This window comes from Halictus rubicundus, chromosome 8 (assembly GCF_050948215.1).
Source record: "Halictus rubicundus isolate RS-2024b chromosome 8, iyHalRubi1_principal, whole genome shotgun sequence".
In the NCBI taxonomy this organism is placed as follows: domain Eukaryota; kingdom Metazoa; phylum Arthropoda; class Insecta; order Hymenoptera; family Halictidae; genus Halictus; species Halictus rubicundus.
Window position 1 is genome coordinate 12,299,295 of NC_135156.1, and position 14,791 is coordinate 12,314,085.

The 14,791-nt window shown below is 41.9% G+C and overlaps 1 protein-coding gene across 2 annotated transcripts in view; it reads left to right on the forward strand.

Annotated features, from left to right (window-relative positions):
- The window catches only part of Sns (sticks and stones), a 495,626-nt gene that overhangs the window by 462,654 nt on the left and 18,181 nt on the right, over window positions 1-14,791 (forward strand). For both annotated transcript variants that reach the window (XM_076791467.1, XM_076791466.1), the window contains exons 4-5: window positions 3,976-4,164; window positions 13,777-13,956. In XM_076791467.1, the coding sequence (XP_076647582.1) occupies window positions 3,976-4,164; window positions 13,777-13,956 (369 nt within the window). The remainder of the gene's footprint in view (window positions 1-3,975; window positions 4,165-13,776; window positions 13,957-14,791) is intronic.

A 14,791-nucleotide genomic window follows, 5' to 3' on the forward strand; every position in this document is an offset into this window, starting at 1 on the left:
CCATGTAGAACATTCATCGTACAAATCGGTAGAGATATAATCTAGTAGTCACGTGACTGTTCCATTGAATGATCCACGTTCTCCCAATCTGTTCGGATAATCGAGGCTCCATTATCTCGCGGACCAAGCAACCGAACATGGTCCAAATTGTATCGTGTTTGGTGTCGTTTTAATCAGAAAACTGTCACGAACGCGATCCTAAAAGTTACATCAGAAAAATAATTGAAAACAAAACAGCGAGGATGCGTTTTTCTGTATTTTCTGAATTTTTCTGTATTTTTTTTTTCGATCCGGGTGAAATTAAACATTTTTGATTGATCGACGACTCGTTGCGGTTTTCGCGAAATACGGCGCGATTGACAAATCGTTTTGTTGTACGCGTCGCGGAACAGTTACATGTAAAAATGGATTGCAAAGTTGAATAACGGGCCAACCTGTTCCGGTTTGCTTTTGATGTTCGACTAGGGATTTGTGCTGCGAAGAATGCAATCTTTTCGAGAGAAAAAACGCGCGAAACTATGCCGAGATAAGCAAGATTTATACAATGTAAGAAATATAAAAAAGAGCTCACAACAAATATCAATACGTAGTTACGGTTGATCCAGAAAGTATTTGAACACTAAATTTCGCAGTCTCGAAAAACAAATAGTAATATAATTATCCTGGTCTCGTTTTACCGACCTCCATTCATTCTCGCCTAAGACAATTTCGCGCAACGTAGATGGACCACTGTACATAATTACATAATTTACATACAAATCCACTGATTGCATTTTACCAACCGCCGAAGCAAGATATTTAAAAAAAAAACGTTATACCAAAATTCTGGAAGAGCTTCAAACAATTCCTCGCACACTCGGCTTTATGCTCGTGCGTCCCGCGGCAAATCCGATTCCCCGTATTCGCATAAATTATCCCGAAAAGGGCTTTCAAACTTGATTCTCGAGCGGCCCGCGGAACAATAACAATGTGGCAAGACACGCGTCGAGTTTTTCGCTCGCCGCGAAGGGAATATTTAAGCCGAAGCGTAACCTCGAATTAACATTGAACACCCTTCCCCGTCGTCGGAGATTGCTTTTGGCGTGCAGGAGCGGGGATATAGAACGTCAAGAGACGCGTGCCTCGCAAAGGGGGAAAATGTAGTCACGTATGAGACTAGCATGAGTTCGAGAAGGTGCTGTGCGGAGGCCGGAGTAACGGCAATACCAGGAAGAGGAAATAGAGGCGAAATTAGGAAAGGAAAAAGATGCTCTCGTTTAAGTGGCGAAAGCGCGCGCGGACACCGGGGAATGGAAAACACGGTTTAGTGACGCTGTTATCGCGGTGGACAGCCTCACGGAAAATATGGCACCTATTATTCCCTGAATACCTTCGCCCCGGCGTAATTCTCATGGAGAGAAGACGCTACAGTCCGTTTGGCCGGGTTCTTTCCGGAATGGAAACCGGAACATCCGTCTACGTTCGTTTTTATCTGGCGAAATTGTCGGTGTGTCCCCGAGAGCGTGCAGATTAGGGGAATCGGGAGAAAAACCGACGGCCAGAAAGGAATCTTTATTTTTCCTCGCGGTTTCCTTAGGAGGACCGCTGCACACGGTTTTTCCCGGCGGTATATATCGCCCGGCGCTCTGTTATCAATACCATCCTCCCCACGGAATTAGGACTGCGATGCCATAAATTCTCTCGGCCGAGTGGACCGTGAATGGAAAAACCGTAATGTTGTTTGTTAGAGGGGAAAAACGGCGTCGACGTCGCGTTTCATCGAATTTCGGGGCTGACGACGGAGCCGGTGGCCTAACGAAGGCAACGCGACGAACACTGGATCTCATTCTCGTGGTCAATATAGCCATAAACTTTCCGAAACTCTTACTTCTCGGTCACCGATCTTTTATACACAAGTTAAATTACTTTCTTCGAAACTTGCAGACACATCCATATCACACGACAAACTCATTTTCTAACTGTGGATCTTTACAAGTTTATGGCAGGGCACAAATGTATGAAATATTCTAAATTTATGTATATTATTACGAAAAAGAAAACGACATTTTTAGTTTAGTTTTCTTGCAACGAATCTTCTGATTAGCGAAAGAGATTTTTCTCCGAATTCAGTTTTTAATAAACGGCCTATGAAAGTGGAATACCGCGGTCCAGCAATTACCACCTTAACTGTATTGCCATCTAAACAACGAACGCATCAATTCCACCAAAAAAAAAACCAGCTACAATCTAAACCAGCAGGAACCGCCAGGGCTATCTAGATCGGGAGAAATCCTGGTAATTTCGTGACGTAATGCGGAAGCGGAGCACGCAGGTGCGAATTTATCCGGGATCGTATCAGCAGCCACGTTTAATTTTCTATTCCCTGTCTAATACTCGTATCGCGAAGAACGCCGCGGAAGATGAATCGCGAATCAAAAGCTGTTCGTAACGGTGCCGCTCCATCGGTTGGCAGCGGCGGCTGCTGTTGGTCGAAAACGTATTTACCAATATCGATAGCGAGCTTCCTAGATGGAAGCTCTTCCTGAACGATGCGCCGATCGACAGCGCGTTGCATCAGGCCAAATGAAGTGGCAAATAACCGTTACTACGGAGTTTCCTGGTCAATGCGTTTGTGTTTTCCCTCCGTTTCTTCGGGATTCTGCGGGGATCCGTTCCGCGGTCGAAACGCTGACGGGAAAACCGACCGACATTTTTACGAACTGAATCGTCTCTCTCTCGGTCGTTGCCAAGTATCGCGGGGGATGGGCAAATACCCCTGCGAGCTGTTTCGGAAATTTCTATCGGCGAAGAAAGGCTCTCCGGAGATAATAAATATCTGGTATATCTTGAGTCGACTGTTCAATCATAATTTCTGTGCTTGACATTTTCTCGACATTGATTCTTACTTATCTATTACTATTGTCTGGATTCGTTACAAGACAGAGCATTTATTTCTTTGCTCAATCATTTCATTGACCTGGAAAAATCTAAAATCCACAATTATGCACATCAACGATATGAATGTCACTTTCTGTTCATGCACCACTTGTGCGAATTACTGACCGAAATTCGACGTCGAATAATTTGCTATTGACACGAAACAAGCTTCGACTTGCTGTTAGAAAATAAAATCGGGATGTGTGTCTTCGAAATAAAAATACAGTGACGGTTCTGTTCTTTTTTTTTTCCTTTTTTCATTTGTAGGAAAATTAAATGGACTGAAACTAACTTCGCCGGCTAAACTGGGCTGGAGATTATAATATCCAACCAACTATATTTAATCTGAATGAACATTTAGTGCAGATATTAATAATGCGCGGCTATTTTAAAAAACCGACTACGTTTCGCTGTATCGATGTATCGACTAATGCGAATATCGACGACGGAATCTAGAATAGTATCCCGGAAGTGTTCTTCTCTGTTCGCAAGAAACATAACGATGCGGAAAAGTTTATGCGCGATTACCTTATTGACGCGACCTAAGATGCTCAAAGAAGTGTTAAACAATTTCTACGTGTAAATATACACGCAAACAAAGGAACATTCTATTTTCTGCCATTCTCCCCAGACGTTACACAGGCCATTCTTATATTTACCGAGTGTTACATAACGAGATACATAAATGTCGCTTCGGCATGCATACTGGCGAACGGTGCACAGACTTTGCGACTATTAAATGTGACTATTTCTGTGATCTCGCTTGGTTTAAAGCAATAATACATCAATAAATAAATATTTCTGCGATCTAAAAATTTTGCTACTTAATTTGCTACAATGTGAATTTACTAAATTTTGCTAAATATCTACCCTTCTGATATTATTCCGATAAAAATCGTATAGATTCCAAACTTGTTCAGAGTTTTTAGTACAATATTTAAATGAGCAATGAGCATGCAGTTGAATCAATGCGTCTGCAACATTTTCGGGCGAGCTCGAAGGTTGTTCAGGTTCCAATTTCGACTACAATAACCGTGAGTTGTTTGATTTTTGTTGCAGCGCCGCCGCAAAAAGTGGAAATCAGCAACCACCCGAACAAGGAGACCATCGAGGTGAAAGTCGGCGAATCGCGGCGTCTCGAGTGCATCGTCAGATCCGCGAAACCAGCTGCGACGATCGTCTGGTATCGCGGAAACGTGCAAATCAAAGGGGGCGACGCCAGCATCACGCCGATCTCGATCGAGGGCGGTAAGTCAATTCATCGATCCCACCCGCATCCTACCCCATCAAATTGCCGAAGTATCATTACGCGTTCCCGAGTCCTTATCTTTCCGGGTAAGAGTCGACGAGCATCAGGGTCCTTTAAAAGGACAATTTATATCGAGCTTTATCCTGAGAGACTTCTTTGCATAAGAAGATGTATCTAGGGTTTTGTCCGGGAACCTTATTTACAGGCTCTTTCGGGCATACCGCCATACAGAATTTTCGTGTATACTCCATGCATCGGAATTCCTCAAAGGAATTAATTGAATTACACGGAAACCGAATACTCGGCATCAGACATTTACGATTGGTCTACGTTAAACATTATATGCAACGGATTATGTCATGATTTTGAGGATTTCTGAGGCTGAGAAACAAAGGAATTAAACGAAACTCCACTGAAAATTGTTTGAATTATTTTATGAAAGTGCGGGACCTATTGGTTTTATTTTTAAACGCTGTAATAATTATTGAAACATTTTCGTTTTGTACATTCTAAATATGTACAAGTAGTGACGTGTAGACAGCGGATTTTATGAAAAAAATAATTGTGAAAGCAGTCGAAGAATTAAAAGAATTTAGAAATATCGTGATTTTGAGCTTATTAATAAAATTGAGCGGTTGGAATTTGACAGAGTAAAAAAGAATTAGAATTAGATATTAGAATTACGAAAGGAGAAGGAATTTACGAAGATTTTAATTTTGCAGAAAGACAAAATAGCAATCGGACAACGAAAAATATTTGTCGGCGAATGACATTTACTTGTTGTACATCTGTCTCTCATAAACTAGAACCATTCCATCACCGATACACCGCTGACTTTGTTCTACGTATAGTGCCACGGTAACTCCATGAAACAACAAAAAGCCAAGCTACAGTTCAGCTTTGTACGGCTTAACACGGAAAAGTAACGACAGTTCCCGGCGAAATAACAAAACGAGGCAAGACTCGAGACTCGACAAGATAGATCGAGCAGAAATAATTGACACAGACTGACGGTAGAAGAAAGGGCACGAGACGAATGAGCTTTCTTGCCGAAATTAAGTCCTTCCTTCCCTGGCACAATCTTCCCGCGCGAGCTATGATTAATCTTTGTTTACTCGATCACGGATTACAAAAGTCAATTTTATTTTGCCCCCGGTGGGGACCTATGGGAGCGTTCCGCCGGGCCTCCATTAATCAAATTTAAATAAATAGGAGCCGGAAGTCTTCGTTCAAGGAGCCTTTCATCCTTTCAATTTAAAAGAAACGAGCCTGCGAATGCCTGTTAAGCCTGCCGCTTGCTCTGCGGGATAGAACAATTACCGAACAGCAATGTTTCGAACGAAACATTAACCCTCCTGTAATTGTTGAACAATCATTCGAACTTTCATGTTTCAAAGTACAAATACTTCGACGTATGCGTTCGAGCATTCCGTGCATAGTGAAATTAAGTAAATTAAACTGGATGTTGTAACAGGAACAGGAGCTAAATATAAAATTGTTTTCTCTTTGATAATTCTGACACGTTGAAAATGGTACATCGATGTCTTCAAATTCTTTCAAATTTTGCATTACTTCAAACACCACCTATTAATTGTTGTTATAAATGCGTGGGATCCGCAGTCTGTTGGTAGCATAGGATTTTAAATTATTAAATTAAACTCTCGACTTTTAGTGTTGCAAACGTGGTACATATAGTTCATACAAACCGCAATTTAGTTATGAAATGGTAATAGTTTGAAATGGTTCTAAAATCATGCATAGCTATTTGGAGACTAAACGATTCCAAGAGCAGACATTTTATTCGCACGAGCCGTGATCCCGGTGGACTTAATGAAGTTCAGAGAAGTGCAGAACAATTAGCGATCTAGCCCACGAGGAAAAGGTGCACCATAAAATTCCAAGCGTTCGAAAACCGGGGATCCGACTGGACAATAAACTGAACATTCTTCGAGGACTAAATAGAAAATCCTACGAAGCAATCCGGACGTAAACATAAACTTTGATAGTTGAGAGAGAGAGAGAGAGTGCTCCGACAGAGACTATTTCAGCGGATCCCTAAGACCCGGGACCCGGGGCTGGGTCCGGAGATGCTGCCACGTTAATCCCGATGAACATCAGTCAATCGATCGGGCAGAAAAGCAACGGTTAAAGTGGATTCCCTGCGTCGATTCAAGCAGACCTTTCCGAACCTAATTCTCCTTAATCCATTTTTACTGACAATTAAAGTCTCGGGGCTCCCGGGGTGTCGGAACAACAACTCGTTGGGAACGAAGAGGGCTGGAAAGCAAGATGGAGGTTTCGAGGGATGGGAGGCTGCCGTGGCTTTCTTTCCCTCGATCATGGCGGAGATGAAGAAGCAATTTTCAAAAGTAAAATCGGTTCTATCGAAACTCTATCGATCCGGCCGAACTGTGCTTGCTTCCAGATAGAAGAAAACATCGGCCGTGGAGAAGGGAAATGTTATAAAAGATGAGTGTGCCGCGGAAGCAGAAGTAATAGGCAGGGAACCGTGGTGGGGGGAGAGAAGAAAAAAAAAAGTAAAAAGGCCATAATGGTTCGACGAGCAAAGACTCCGCCATTCCCGTTTTCCACCGCCGGATTCTGTGCAATAATTAATGAATATGAAAGAGATCCTGACAGCCGGCCGTCCAACGGCGGTCGTTATCTTTATTTAAATCCCATGGACGCCGCTGCGGTTCTCGCGGTTTAATCAACCCGAAGAATCTGTTTATCCCTTCGTTTGTTCGATGCTTCAGACACCGAACCGCATAAATGCGCCGGCCGGAAGGAATAAATATTGAAAGGCTGATTTCTTGCGACGACAACGAGAGAGAGAGAGAGAGAGAGAGAGAGAGAGAGAGAGCGCTGGTAATTATCGATCGAGGAATCGTCAGTTTAAACGCGATTTTTTGGAACCCCCTGCTGGAGAAATTAATGGACTTTTCCCTGAACGCGAGCACTTTATTTAAAACTCGAAGGCCGATGTCAGTCCCGTAAACGTGAACACCGAGATAATTAAGTTTTTCGAGACCTAGCCGGAGAAAAACATTTATTTCCTTTCGTCCAACAATTCTGTTAAACTCCTTTCATGTTCTCCATGTTTTGCATTTGTTCTATCAATTTTTGTCATGACTGCATAAATTCACAGTCCAGTAATCACACAATTCGTAAACAAGTTCAAGACACAAATACATAGAAATTGGTGTTAATGTGCGAACATGATTTATAATTTGAGCAGATTTGAAAGCAGATTTACTATTTGTTCGCTTGGCTAAACTTTACTTCAGCAAACCAGAAATTTTTAACTTTGCCTTGTGTAATCCTGTAGACCTTGGGGTGAAAATTCCGAAAATCCAAGTTTTAATCCTGGGAGATCAGTAGCTCAAAAGTTATGCGTGTGTAAAGATGAGTAATAATGATATGATCAGTGTTTTTTATGTTATCGACGTTATCCACTCGTTAGACGACCCGCAACGTCGAGTACATACCAAGATGGCGGCGCCCTTACCTGTCAAAAGCGCTTAAAATCGCTGAACTTGAAACACGCATAATCTTTGAATCGGTGAATTCCTAACATTAAAACTTGGGTTTTCAGCATTTTCTCGCCAAAAACTCCAGGATTACATAAAAAAAAGTTCAAAATTTCTGGTTTCCTCAGGTAAAGATTAACCGTTCTCTTGAATTCAGTGGACGCTTCTTCGAAAATCCCCTTTCTAGAAGGACATGGCCGGTTTCCTTCCTTCTCAGAGCTCCAAATCATTTTTCTGGCCGAGTTAATAAATAAACGCGGTCCATTCTGCTCGGCGATGTTTTATCTTTTTTTCCAAAAGCACGCTAGAGAATAACTTAATAGAGTGTCTTAGTTGCTCCATTATATCCTTTCCAACAATGCACTTCCCTCTGTGTTCGCCCCATATTCCTTTCTCCTCGTGCACCTCCAACATAGTTAACATTTCATGATCTCCAGGGTCGTAACTATGGTTTGCAGTACTTGTTCGAGCTGCTTGAAACTTTTATCTATCGTCGTACAGGCTGCGCGAAGATTTTTAACCTCTGTAATCCAAGTACACTCGCCACGATAGAAAATACTTTTGCTTGGAAGCCGTATCAATCGTAACAATAGGTTGGAAAAAATGTAAAAGCATTTTTAGTTGAACCAATTCAGGTAGAAAATTCTCATTTTGTGAAAACAACGTTAGAAAATGTAACCTAATGCTGGATTAGTTTGACAAATCCACCAAGCAAAGGCAGATGTATCATTCCACATGGATTCTCGTTGGAAAGGACAGCTTTGAGATGCGAGAGAAGTAACAAAAAGGACGCAGAAAATTTTCTTCCTGTGGCAGAACGAAGATTCTGAAAATTGGAGCCGCGGTATAAAAAAAATAGGAGAGCTCGTATCCGTCAGTCCGGTGGCACGAAATTCTTGAAAAATTTATCCGGCGGCGCGGATAGAAGGGCGGAAGGAATCCAAGAACTATCACGCGCGATAAAGCGTGCGGGAACAGATCATAAAAGTTTTGGAATAGACGCGACCCAAGTGGTCCTGACATTCTACAAAAGCAACTATCCCCGCTCAAAGACGTAACAAGTGGGAAAGGAGCGATGACACGGATCTTTTGGTCCGCAGGACACGCTCGTACTCTTTGATAAATCCGGCAAAGCAAGTGGCTACTTTGATAAAAAAAGGGAAAAAAAAAGAAACCGTCTGTGGCAGTCTCGAATGGATGTTTAAGCGCTTGCGACCTCGATTCCATTCAGACCACGATGTTCTAATGAACCGGCACCTATTTGTTGTGCCACATAAAATCCGCCGGAGAAAGATGCCCAAACTCCCGCTTCGTTATTCCGGCTAACGTATAATCAAAGAGATTTTAAACAGGATGCGGAGTTATCTGAAAATGATCGTACGAAAGACAAAACTAGCTTCCGCTCAGATACATTCAGCTCGGACGAATTAATTTAAATAATATCACGGTACACCGTACGAACGAAACGAAACGAAACGAAGTAAAAAGTTAAATTAATTTTCACTGAGCTAATAATACTTTCCGGAAGTTCGGCGAATCCGGAATAAAACCGAATTATCTGATTAATTTATTACGCTAATTACAAGAACGGTGAACGGCTTATCGTGCTCATCCTCGCTGGTTACAATGCGGCAAATATTAGCTCGCGTGGTAATTACGAGGTAACATTATTTTTACACTTCGCTGTAGTGTTACGGGGAAACGGGCTAATTTGTTAACAAGAGGAATGGAATGAAGAGGGATGTGCAAAAAATGTTGTTACACGTGTAGCAGGTGAAATTGTTCCTTCCCACCGAAATGGAAAATAATTTCTGCCGGGAGAGAATTGGCCTCGAAAATGTTTTCCACTGCTGCCATGGAAACAGGTCGGATTTCTTGGAAAATGAAAAGTCAGTTGTCATGGAACGAACGCAAACTATTACACTAAAAGAAACTCGCGATGTTACAGCATGCTTGCCAGGCAATTTCAGATAAACTTTTAACTTTAAAGTGCTACAAAAGGATACTACACAATAAGTTTTCTTATTTTTACATTTTTTCACGTTTCATAGCAATGTTGCCGATTGTAGTAGAACACGGGTTCGGGTTTTACAGTAATACTACAGTAAAGTCTTGATCTAAGCCCAATCCTCGGGTCCGCGACGTGACATAGATCGTGTAGGGCCAGCGTCGACAGAAGAGGGGAGGGAGCACAAATTGAGGGGAAAAATTGCCCTCTCTCTGCTTAGTACGCGGCGGAACCGTGAGGAATAGCGAAAAATGTCACGAATAAGTTGGCAAAAGTCGCATAAAAAAATAATGAAAAATAAAGAAGTTTTGTAATTGGTTTAGTAGTGGTTCACACCGATACACCCGATCCGGTTTCGGATTACGGCGGCACGTTTACACGTGGCCCCCAATGGAGGGGATAGGAGGACTGACTAAGATCGTGTAGGTCCGTTCGGCTTAGATCAATTCGGCTAAAGAATGTTGAAGTATCGTCTAATTATGAAACGTTAATGGCTCTGTTTACTAAACTATTCGATGAAACGTTGCCGCAGCAATGAAATTGCGAACGAAACGTGTATGAAATGATTGTTTTGTACCGCTTCGGTGTCCTCGCGAGTTCGCATACGGGGGTGTTTCATCCGATTTGATCGCCTTGACGAAGTTACGCTCGCGAGTTGACGCTGATAGAATTCACCGTAGAAAATGCAGCGCACCATGAACTCGTTCGTTAATTTTGCGGAACTCCGGGTACGTCGACGGGCGGCTGAATGGTAAAATTGTTTAAAACCTGGTTGAACTAGTTTCGGTCTTGTCTCGCGCGCGCGAAACAGGGAGAACTTCTTGGGCGGTCCTGGAAATGAAAGACGAATTCGAACGGCACGTTCCCGCACGGCAGCCATCCGCCAATCGGATTTCATACTTCGAGGCAAAATTTCAGTGGTTTACTACTAGTTTACAACTAAGTCCCCTTCCGAGTTAGTTTACTTCTAACTGTACACACGCAACTTCCCGCTCGTCTCCTGTCGTTCTCACGTGTTCCGGCACGCTCGCGCGCGCGCTCGCACCCCAAAACTTATCGTTTTCTAAGTTAATTCGAGCTTCCAGCCGACTGTATCCATGCTGTCTACATTGATCCGCAATTAGTAGAACAATCTGAATTATCCGCCTGCAGCCCCGATTAACCGGCGAAGTAGTGGCGAAACCGGTGGGTATCTGCTTGACGAGCGAACAGCGTAATAATTCGCAGATATTAATTATCCGGTTAAAATCATACGAAATATCAAAATCGTTATTCAATTGCTCCGAATTTCTCGAATTAATTCGATAAAAATTGATAAAGAACGGTGATTGGAAGTAAGTAACTGGATAAAATGATGCCACCAAGTTCCGAGCACCGGTGGACGGAAAAATAATAATAATTCAGATCTTCCGAATGCGGACGCAACTTCTGATCAGATTCCGATTCCGAATTTCAAATATCGATCTTCACAATGCTCGGCAAAGAAATGAAAGATACGACGGCGGAAAGAGGTAAGGGATGTTCCTCTTTCATCAAAAGACTCCCCCTCAGTGGCGTATTAAGAGATTCTACTTTCCGAGTCTTCGAACCTAGACTTCGTAATCTTCAAAGAATGAGGGGAATGCATTCCAAACCCCTTTGCTTGATCGAATGATCCCGGTTCGTACGAAGAAACGTTCCCCGAGGAGTATTCTCATTACAGCATTTTCATCTTCGTATTTTCGGTGATACCACCTGGAAGACATAGAGCTTGAAATAGAAAACGCTTCTTCGCGTTGAATAAAACGACAACGTTGTCGAGCATCGAAATAATCGTCGCGAATTTTTCAATCGAATTTTCTCGAACCTCGTACGTTTCTCGAACCTCGCTTTCGGGGCTGTCATTTTCGATGATACATAGCGGCAGCCATTTTAACCGTACAATAATCCCGTGACGCGTGTCAGATCTACTGAACGGGGCCATTAACCAGCGAAACACATTAATATCGCTATCGGTTTCCATTTTTTTTTTTTTCGGGGGTCCCGGTTCACGGATCGCGAGCATTAACATCGGACGGTGTGGTCGAGCCTGTAATTAAAATCCTCGCCGCATAATTAAATTTCAGATTACCGGCGGTATTTCGGCGGTCAGCTGGCAAGACAGATTATTAATGTCATATCTCGACTGCGAATCTGTACGCAAAATTAAAATTTTCTACATTTCTTCCAAGATATATTGGAGCCACTTAAGAACGTTTTCTTTAACAATTTTACCAAGTCGAAAATAATATATTTAGCAATTCTTTTAATCTCTACACTGTGTCAAATTACAGCTACTCAGTTTTGTCATAATTTGTCATAAGCCCCCGAAGAAGTTACCAGATGAGGATGATAATAAACTTTCTTTGAATTATCTGATATTTTCCTTAATTATCCTTTAACCGCGCTTGTAATAGTAAAAACATAATTAATATTTATTTCGTATAACCACAATATTGCAACACGTAAATAATTCCAATATATCGCTGTCCACAATTAATAATAACTTCGCAATGCTTCGCAGCATTATTCAAGAAATGGGAACGCGATGAGCGTAATAAGAAAAAAAGGATGGAAAAAGTTCGCGCGACGCCGGTTCCGTAAACAAAATTGAAAACGATGCGCGGGCGGGCCCGTATCGCGCGAATTCGATGACCTCTCTCGGTTTTTGCGAGCGGCACGACCGCATTCGCGTTTCCCGCTTAATGGCGACGGTAACTGACATCGTTGCGGAAGTCGCGACTTCTGAAATGAAATAAAGAGGCATCGCTACTTTGGGTAAAAGCCTGTCCGGCCTTGTTTGACGACGATTTAACGGTTTAACAACGCCGCCGGCGCCAACACTTTGTCCCGCTTTCGATCGTTTCCGATCGAGAGCGAACAACCTAAATAAATATCACCGAAACAATGTGACGTCGCGGCTGGCAGCTTCAAAACGCTGCCCCGTGATTTCCCGTTGCTGTTACCGAAGAATAGCAGCGTTATTGCAGATCTTTATGCGAAATCAAAATTTTTCGATCGTAAGGGACACAGGTTTAACGAGAATGCAGAATGTCGTTGCATTGCTGACGACTTATCTTAATTATTGGAAAAAGAAAAATCCGCAGTCTAGTTATAATTAAATTAATTAGTTCGAGCGAAAACGTCCCGGCCAATGAAATTCGCACGTTTGTGTGAAACTGCATTGCGCATTGTCTCCGCGCAACCTTTGCCTGAGCAATTGTCTTCCACAGTTATTAATAGCATTTAATTCTGAAGACAGGAGTTCTGTGGATGTCCTTATCGAAAGGGTATCTCTGTCTCCATAATTTAATATCAATTCCATCCGAACGGGGAGGTTAAATGACTGTATTATATCAAGGGGTAGCGTAATCAATAGTCTGTTAATTAAGTCGAGTCTAGTCTTTATTATGCATGAAGGGAACTTCAATTTTGAGTAGAGGTGCCCAACTAAGCACGGAAAGGGTCATCTTACAGGGAATACGTCGACGGTAATGGATTCCGTCTACAAAATGGATAATTGCATACTTGTCGTTGCGTCTTACTCTCTTCGTTCACGTACTGTATAATTACTTTTATCCTGCCTTGTATTATATTTATTCGATTCCGATCTCAACACTTTTCCGTATAATCTCACTCACTTTTCCATATCTGAATAAAAATTGTACCACTTGAGGTTTAAAACTATCAAAAGTCTCAGTACGATATTTCATAATATGAGTAAACATGGTAGGACTGAAGGACTAATAATACAATAATTATCTATAAAAATACCAAATACAGTCTTTTCTCGATATTTGTCCCAAATATCTAGTGGATAAAAGTCCCAGAACTATCCCCTCTGCCGCGGGGTATACTCGCTGTCCTTTCCTACGTTCGACAGTGTATCAAAGAATAGTATCTTCTATGTATGTCCCTGGGTAGACCCGTGTTGTGGACATATATCGAGATAACACTGTAATACCACCTTCTACCACTTGTCCCGTTCCAATCTTCCCCTATATTTTCTATTTATCGAAATATGTCATGAAACGCATTGTTCATTGTTATTTCAGACAAGGAAGTGCAAAAGCCCGGCGAAAGCAAGAAGAAATTGCTCAAATACGACACTCACGGTTCCATTACCATTGTTCCCACGGCGGACGACAACGACATGGACTATACCTGCGAGGCCAACCATCCTGCCATACCCATCGACATGCCCCTCAGGGCCACCATTAAACTTTCCGTTTTTTGTAAGCGAAATATGTCAAAACACTTTCTGCGCGAGCACAACGAGTCGACTCAATGGGACCGTTTTTTTTTTTTCGGGGACCATTTCATAAAAGTTTGTTCGATCACAGAGTCAACAACCGAACCTGCCGGATCTGTAAGGTGTTAGATAGGCTGCTGTTTTGTTTATCTCCATTGATTCGACTCGTTCAATACACCATACTTCCGTCAAAGAATAATTTCAAACATCGACGCACAGGCGAGCTTTATTAAAACCCTTTTGATATCCGTCGATGAAAGGATATCAAAATTTCCACTCGAAACTTTTGAACACTCTGCGCCATTCGGACCGTTTTTATTATAATACTTTTTTTCCGAAAGGAGCCGTGATTTCTATTTTTAATAACAACTGAAGTACCGTTTCATCGATGCTGCAGAGTATATTCAATGGAACGTCTCTTCGTTGTAAATTTGGATATTTTTTAACCCAAAGTTGCGAGTGGTAATATGTGTGCATTGAAGAGTGGAAACGGTATTTTCTAAATTATTTATTCGACGTGTTACATTAAACGTTTTATTTCAATTTTAATTTCGTAGTAGCCAATTTGTATTTCTATCTGAAAACAAATCATTAAAATTGCATTAACTATTGACATTAACACCATTACTTCTTGCGAAGCATCAACAAAGATATTGCCACAGAAATTCTCCTAGTATCGTGCTACGCATTTTAATTGTAACGTATCGAATGAAACAAAAATTGAAATATAAAGATTGCTGAGAGTACTGTTCCAACCTTGCTGCGTGTAGCAGATTCTCACCAAAGCTATATTTCACAGACAAAACTGAAAAGTTCAT